General features: G+C 41.5%; 1 protein-coding gene across 1 annotated transcript; it reads right to left on the reverse strand.

Annotated features, from left to right (window-relative positions):
* Positions 1-511: 511 nt before the first annotated feature.
* LOC143218537 (uncharacterized) lies at positions 512-3,255 on the reverse strand. Its single transcript, XM_076443766.1, has 3 exons — positions 1,009-3,255; positions 784-911; positions 512-695 (listed from the first exon to the last, which is right to left on the reverse strand). Exons 1-3 carry the CDS (start codon positions 2,824-2,826, stop codon positions 512-514), a joined length of 2,130 nt encoding a protein of 709 aa, XP_076299881.1. The 5' UTR covers positions 2,827-3,255.
* Positions 3,256-8,460: the final 5,205 nt, after the last annotated feature.

An 8,460-nucleotide genomic window follows, 5' to 3' on the forward strand; every position in this document is an offset into this window, starting at 1 on the left:
AGTAGGCCATTTTAGACAGCAACGGCAATTGGTGGGTCTTTTATCTATCGATTGTGACTACGTAGGGGCTCCAAATGTGGATTAGCGAGACGTACTTTGTAAAGTACGAAACCCTTGCAATCCTCGTGTACATATACAGTGTCTAGCGGTGTGTTAGGGTGCCACCACACTCTCGCTCAAGCCGGACCCACACCCTTAATTCTTTTGAGGAGTGTATAACTCGTATGTTAGTTATGTCATGTTATAACTAACCTGACGTCCTGGCGCCTTGCGCTCGCCTTCCACGCTATTGTCTCGTTGTTTGTGCTGTTTCCTGGTTCTTGGTTCCTGGTTCCTGGATGCTGGATGCTAGATGGTGGATGGTGGACGACATCTTTCTTCATTGATCCTCGTCGTTATTTTGTAGCCTCCGACGACAGGAAAAGAAAAACATTTTCACATTAAAATGTGTTTGTCACACGTACAATTGAAACTTTAATCTAACTCATATGTAAGTTATCTCATGTTATAACTAACCTGGCGTCCTGGCGCCTTGCGTTTCGTGGTTCCTGGTTCCTCGTTCCTGGTTCCTCGTTCCTGGTTCCTCGTTCCTGGATCCTGGTTCTTCGTTCCTCGTTCCTGGTTCCTCGTTCCTGGATCCTGGTTCCTCGTTCCTCGTTCCTTGACATTGGATGGTCGTCCTCATATTACTGCCTCTGCAAATTGGCTTTCAGAACCACTCGTCTTTCAAAGTTTTTGTCTGAAAGCCGATTGCTTTTTGGCGAGTTGGTAATTGTCGCGTACGAGAAGAGTCTCTCGACCGATGCTGACGACGGTAGTGGCGTGTTGTACCTCATGAATATGGCATTAACGGCTGGATATTGCTCCAGGATTATCAATTCCTTGGTTGTTTCCTCCAGGAAATGTAGTATCTGTAAAACAAAATTTTTTTAATTTACAACATACGCACTGCATGTGCTGCATTAAATTGGAAATGTGTATTTATCATGTAGGCAACATTCTACTAACCTGCAACGATGCCTTGGATGCATAGTCTACAGTTTGATGCGTTGGGCTCTCGCCGAAATAAAAAAAATCGTCATTGGTTGATGATGTCGTCGGCACGCCTGCGATTGGCGGGTAGCTGTTCTTCAATTCTTCGGCAACCTTCGTCTGGAAGAGTCGCATCAACGCATCTCGGTGGTTTTCGTCGATGCAATTGAACCACCGGTTGTTGAAATGCGGATGAGACAAAGCTGCTATTCCCGCGTTGTCCGCCTCTGCCGTGGCGAATCCGAAATGGTCCTTGAATCTCGTTTCTAAGCTTGCGAGAAGGTGGACACTTAAGGATCCACAGAATGTCCACCTCTTCTCTGTTAATACTTGTAATTTTCTTCTTAGGGAGAGAAGACAGGGCAGCAACGTCCCGTAAAAAATATTATTCTCTCCCTGCAATATATCAATAGCTTCGGCGATAGGAGATGTGCACTTCAGGTGCTCTTCAATATATGTGAAATCATTCTCCCCGAGAATGTTCCTCACTCCCAGTACTCTGCCTACGTCTGTAAGTTTGTCCCTGTTCTCGGACAATTGCCTCATACTATCGTACAGGGAGTTCCACCTGGTTTCTCCAGGTCTCTTCAAGGCATGGCCAATTATTCGTTGGATTTCCTCTGCCGATTTCGGTCGCATTGCCGCCTTCCATAAGATGTTGCACTTTTGCATCACCTCCGTGTGCATCGCCGATAGCATCTCGTCACCTCGGATAGTGTTCATCATATCCGTCGTGACACACAGGCTCAATGTGTGTGCAGCACACCTGATGTGGCGGGGGAGTATATGATCCATGAATGACCTGTTGTATCCCTCGACGTCATCTTCTTCTTCTGCTTCTTCTTCCGAATGGTCCTCTTCTTCCGTTGGGATGTCATCTTCTTCATTCTCGAGTTGCATCGCGGACTCGAGGACACCGAATTCCTTGAACGCTTTAACGAAGTTCGTAGCGTTGTCTGTTACCGTCGCGACGATTTTATCGCGTGTGAGCCCGAATTCGGCGTGAATCGAGCTCAACATGTCCGTAATCCTATCGAAGGAATGAACACCCGGAAAGCGTCGACAGGCAAGGGCTGCTGATTTCCTCTTATAATCGGAGGAAATCCAATGCACTGTCACGCCGAAGAAACTTCTTCTCCGTGCAGACCAGATATCTGCTGTGGTGCACACGAACTGCACTGTCTTTAGTTCTTCCGCGATTTGATTATTCACTTTCACGTGGTATGCCCCTATGGCTCTGCCCAGTGTGCGCCGACTAATGCCATATACGGATTCCGATATTCCCTGGTTCTTCAGCATGCGGCGAAAGTATATGTCTTCCACTGTTTTCAGTGGGATCATGGAGTGAATGACATAAGTAGTCATGTCTTCTACGAATATCTGCCTGTTGTTCCTCTTCTCCCCCTGTTGTTCCTCTCCGACAGGGGTTGTCGGCGTTGAACTTTGTTGGTCCTGGCGCACGTTCCTGTCCATGTTGTTGGGCCTTCCTCTTCGTGTCTCTGCACTGTATCTTTCAAACTCGGCCGGATGCTTCCGCTTCAGGTGTGACCGGAAGTTGGAGGAGCTCGTCACGAGTCCTTTTATTTCATTTTTGGGTGGCGTGCAAAATTGGCACACGCATACGGCCTTTCCATCGTTGACTGCAGCGATCTTGAAGTATCTTCCGTCCAGAATGGCTGCAATTTTCAGTGCTGGTACTGCTGCTCCTGCTTCTTCTTCTACGGTGGTCTGGATCGAAGCCGCCGAGGCTTCGACGACTGATTGAATTTGTCCTTCCTCCGAGTACGAATCCATCGTTGATTCTTGCACAAACTTTTAATGTGAAAACTGTCAAAGGTAGTTCAAGACTGTTCAAGACTAATTCGACAGAAGCAGGTGACCCGGTATTTATATGCGATGGGACCTCGTAGGCGGGGCCATCATCCCTTCCACTGCGCCTCCAGCCAATCCACTTCACCCACGCGCGCTCGGCCTGGGCCTTATGGTGCGCAGTGGGCAACTTGGACGAAATCTCTGCTGGATTCAAAGAACTTTCGATAGGAATGAGATAGAGCGATGAAATTTTTTTTAACTTGAAGCTGAATCTTTGCAAAAGATGGAAAAATAGGGAGATTATGGTACGAACGTTTTTTAACCTCGAAAACGTTCGTTAAACTTACTCAATTTCAAGAAAATTGTGGTTTATCCGATACCACGCGCGGAAAATTTTTTCGTTAACATGCTCTACATCATTTCCCGTAGATTTATCCACGCTGATTTCAAATCTGGTCTCAAAATTCGTCTACGTCCTCAGGATTTTGCAGCAAATCAAATTTTGTGGACAAAGCTAATGTAATCATTTTTGCGTTGAAATGATTTGATAACCCACTAGTTTTAAGTAATATTGTATTCTCACATACAAAACACCACAAAAGTAAATATAACAAAGTGTTTGAACGCCATTGAACGGTTACTTGATGTACAGAGGCTACTTGACGGACGATCACTCGACGTATCGATGCGAATGTCACTGACACTTTTTGTAGGTTGTGTCTGACTGTAATGTAATTTAAATTAGAGTTATCTATTTTCTATAATTACATTTTCATTTACACATGAAGCAATGTAAGTATTTAATCTTTTTAACTTAATTCTCGTCAACGAATTTTTTAACTTCTCATCACAAAAATTAAAAAATTAGGTATTACCATTACCAAAAGTCGAAGCGGAGAAGTAAGTTAAAGAGATTAAATACTAACCTTAATTCCTGTGTAAGTGACAATATAATTATGGAAAATCGATAACTAATTTAAATTATATTACAGTCACACACAGCCTACAAGGAGTGCCACGACAATCGCAGCGATATGTCGAGTGATCGTTCGTTAAGTGATTGTATGCACGTCAAGTAACCGTTCAATGGCGTTCAAACACTTTGTTATATTTATTTTTGTGGTGTTTTGTATGTGAGAATACAATAGTACTTCAAACTAGTGGGTTATCAAATCATTCCAACGCAAAAATGGCTACATTTGTTTTGTTCACAAAATTCGATTTGCTACAAAATCCTGAGGACGTAGACGAATTTTGAGACCAGATTTGAATTTAGCGTGGAAAAATCTACGGCAAATGATGTAGAGCATGTTAACAAAAAAATTTTTCCGGGCGTGGTATCGGAAAAACCACAATTTTCTTGAAATTGAGCAAGTTTAACGAACGTTTCGGAAGTTAAAAAATGTTCCTACCATAATCTCCCTATTTTCACATATTCCGCAAAGATCCAGCTTTGAGTTAAAAAAAATTTCATCGCTCTATCTCATTTCTATCGAAAGTTCTTTAATTTTGACACAGAATTCATCGATATGACCCACTGTGCGCCGCACAATGGTGCCAAATGGCCAAAAAACGGCAAAAAATCCGGAAAAGCGAAACTGTCCAACGAATTTGTTAGAAAATTTGAGAATACATTCCAACAGGCACAACGCACAACACTTATTTGGAAAAAATAATTTGTCAATAATTTAACATTAAATAATATGGATTAATCGGAAGTTTCTTTACATTGCGCTCATGTTTTAATTATGGAAACAAATCTTAAAAGTGTTAAGCAGCTTTGGTTTGGTCCTCAAACTTGATATTCAAACTTAAATTGCGGCCAAAGTGTGATTGGAAGTAGATTGGAGATTTTTTACACAAACTAAGTTTAATATTACACCTAACCACAACAATTTGTGCAAAACCAAAGCTGCTCAACATTTTTTAGATTTGCTTCCATAAGAAAAACAAGAGCGCAATGTGCTTTTCTTAATCGGCAGAACGCCACGAATTGGCTCGTGTGACTTTCGTGGGGGTAGCACGGAAAATAAATAAGTTCACCATTCGCTCCTTAGCGGTTTCATGCCGAGCTACCTGGCTCGCCGGGGGATTGTCGGGTCGTGTTTATTGCACCACTTGGCCAAGGCGTCCCAAGTCCCCGTCGCTTCGTCGACCTAGTTCAAATCATAACCTCTTAATCCTATCCTAAATACCAGTAAGCTTACAAACTTGTAAGGCAACCAAAATGAACGCGTATTGTCAGCCAGTTATTTAGGATAGGATGAGGGGATCAGTTTACTGTTAGCTCCATTACTTTTTTTGCAACATGTATTTTTGGAAGTGAAAAATATAAAAGAATAGGGTCATTTCGTCGGATTCAAGCTACCTGGCTCGCCGGGGGATTGTCGGGCCGTGTTTATTGCACCACTTGGCCAAGGCGTCCCAAGTCCCCGTCGCTTCGTCGCGCTAGCGCGGTGATGGGCAGAAAGTTATTAGAATAAAAATTTCGAGCATACTTTAATTAATAAAACCACTAGAAACGGTCCTAATTCCGTTGAGTTTAGGCTTTTCTTAATCGGCAGAACGCCACGAATTGGCTCGTGTGACTTTCGTGGGGGTAGCACGGAAAATAAATAAGTTCACCATTCGCTCCTTAGCGGTTTCATGCCGAGCTACCTGGCTCGCCGGGGGATTGTCGGGCCGTGTTTATTGCACTACTATTGTGTTCTGGGCTCAGGCCTCAGGGCTCGACCCTCGGGCGTCGGTCGTGTTCATTGTAGCCTCGAGCTGGCCGATAGTATTCATGGATTTATTCATTTTCGAGAAAAAAGAATAAGAATAAAGAATAAGAATAAAGAATAAACATTTTATTCTAAGCTTGAATAAATTCTCGGTGAATAAAAAATTATTCTAATAATTTTTGAATAATAGTTACTTTTTTATTCAAGCCCCCGAATAAAGAATAAAAATTTTGTATCTTTTATTCAGTACCCGGAATTTTTATTAAAATAAAAATTTTACCCATCTCTGTTGGTAGATTTTGACGAGTACAGTGACCGTGGAAATGCTAGGCGTTCCTGCGGGTAATAATCTGTTTCTTAGCTAGGTAGGGTCGCTTTTTGTACGTCGCGTTTGTTTTTATAAATTTAACAATTTCGATAATATGATAGATTCTCGAATTTGTTAAAAGATAACAATCTTCCTTAATTTGGTGCATAATTATTAGAGTCGTTTTTTATCATCAAGAATGTCGTTTGTATTTTAAAATTATTTTAAATTAATCGGAAGCATTAGATATCAGGTACAAAAAGACAATTCGCGACTGATAGATTCTTTAGACAAAACAAGTTAACATATATTACTTTCATAAGTACTTTATGTTTAGTACTTTTTCCATTAGTTCGAAACGTTGCTTTGTCCAAAGGATCTTCCGAGGGTTTTTGAAATACATATTTCCATAAAAATTGAGAACAAATAAATCAATAAATTATTGAATATTTTTATTAAAATCTTTCTTAGTCTCTTTTCGCTCAACAATTAAATTTTCCTGAGCATTTTCATTAATTTAATATTTGATTTGTAAATTGAGATTATATTTTGAGTTGAAAGTAGAGTCATTTTGCAAAAATGCATGAACGTTAGCCCGTACGAAATCTAACGGATTCTTTTAGTTAGGATTTTCAGAATAATGAGGTTCCCTGCTCGTTGCTCGAATCCTCTCGCGTGCCCAGGTGCTACTCAGGAGGATGACAGCAACGGGCACATGGAATATTATTTTTTAATCGTATGTGTGGCGACTGACAATCGTTAGTGTATCGTGCACGACGCATTTTCCACTTCTGTGTGTGTGTGTGTGTGTTAGGCAGTGGAATTGCGTCGGTTTCTTAAACTAGATTCGGTAGCGCATATTCCCGTTAATCTGTGACATGCTACATGGCTTCTCGTGGAATGTGTGTTCGCGTAGCTTTCTCAATTCATTAAAAATAACATGCAATATTAAAAATTACGCGCGTAATTAATTTCAGTATTAATTCAGCTGTTATTTCGATTTATCCCGCAATGATTACTAACATTGTCAGTCGATTTCAGGAAAACTGGTACGTAGTACCTTAGAGTGTACTTGTGATTCGAACGTTAGGGTGTCGGAGGCGTCCCGGGACGTTCTCTCTAGGTGTTAGGCTGTTGCACCCTGGCGTCTGTGTGAAGATCGTGTTGCGAATGTGTTGGAGAGCTTGTCTTTTGGCATTTTTTAAATATAGGGGTAGGTAGGTAGGTAGCTTACCTTTTTGGTGCGACTGTTCGTTCTAAGTAGGTAGGAGCCGGGACTGACTACCGCTTTCTCTTTCGGGTAGGCCGCGATTCGCACGGTAGTCAGTCACTGGAAGAGCTCGAAGTTTCGTCTCGAAGCTAAATCCAACGAGGCATGACGTTCGAATTGATGCTTCGTGCTCGATTCTTCCTGCTCGTGTAGCTTTTCGCGGACGCGGACGCGAACGCGCGCGAATTAGGGTTTCGAAACGTTGCGCACCTGCTCGATCGCACCAGCGGAACGATCGGCTTCTCTCGAAACTTGCGATACGTTTCGGAAGTTGTCGATCGTTTTCACTGCGAGCACGTTTAGGGTTTCAGTTGTTTGGTGGACCGCCGAAGAAAAAGAAGAGGCTATATGCTGAAGTGGCTCCGACAAATTGTCGCTCAAGAGGGCAACTGCAATGGCCTTGCATCTTGGGATGCGAAGTCATTTCATTCATTGTCACTGTACTCATCTGTAGAAGTAGTAGTAGTAGTAGAAGTAGTAGATGTAGTTAGAGTTGCACACATGGGCAGGCCACGCCGCACAGTGAGGTATTTCGCTGAAAAACGGGAATAAAATATTGTAGCGTTATTTATGGGCTCAGGGTCATAAATAAGTAGGTCGTTGGATTCGTCTTGACGCCAGCTATAACATTATCAGATAAAAATTGTATTTTAACATTAAAAAATCAAAATATTTTTTATTTTTTGTAGAAAAAATTTTCTTTTCGGAATTTTAAATATAGAATTTTGTACATGTTTAAGTACTGTTCAACTTTTATTCGAAACATTTTGTTGTCAGATTATCCGAAACTCTTGAAAAGTAGTGATAACGAAACGCTTTGAGTACGATCTACAGAGTTCAGGTTGGTGTACAGGGCACTCACAGATTTCATTCTGTCATCATCTAAATTAATATTGTTATTAATATTTGAACATTACCAATCATTCTGCAAGTTTTTTTTCGATTTCGAAACGAAAGTCGCCACTTTCGACGCTCATTTCTACTTAAATTAGTTATAACTCTCCAATCCGGAACAATCCGGAAGAAATTTTTGTTGGACTATGATCGCAAAGCTTTATAGAATGTAATGGTACAAGAAGGAGTGCTCAATTCAATTCAATAGTAACATCATATATTTATATATTTATAACATATATTTCATAATCTCATAGCTGGCATCAAGACGATTCCAACGACCTACTTTTTTATGACCCTGAGCCCATAAATAACGCTACAATATTTTATTCCCGTTTTTCTGGCAAATACCCCACTGTGCGCCGCCCCAACGATCAGCGGAGATGGGCACGTCCGCGATTTCCAGTTGCGAAAAAAATCAC

The sequence above is a fragment of the Lasioglossum baleicum genome, chromosome 19 (genome assembly GCF_051020765.1).
Source record: "Lasioglossum baleicum chromosome 19, iyLasBale1, whole genome shotgun sequence".
In the NCBI taxonomy this organism is placed as follows: domain Eukaryota; kingdom Metazoa; phylum Arthropoda; class Insecta; order Hymenoptera; family Halictidae; genus Lasioglossum; species Lasioglossum baleicum.

Bases quoted from the DNA above. Each gene is read 5' to 3' on its own strand.
- LOC143218537 (XM_076443766.1), bottom strand. From the start codon at position 2,826: ATGGATTCGTACTCGGAGGAAGGACAAATTCAATCAGTCGTCGAAGCC. The intron at 912-1,008 runs GTTAGTAGAATG...TTTGTTTTACAG, and splicing joins CATCCAAGGCATCGTTGCAG to ATACTACATTTCCTGGAGGA. The intron at 696-783 runs GTACGCGACAAT...GCCAATTTGCAG, and splicing joins TCGGTCGAGAGACTCTTCTC to AGGCAGTAATATGAGGACGA.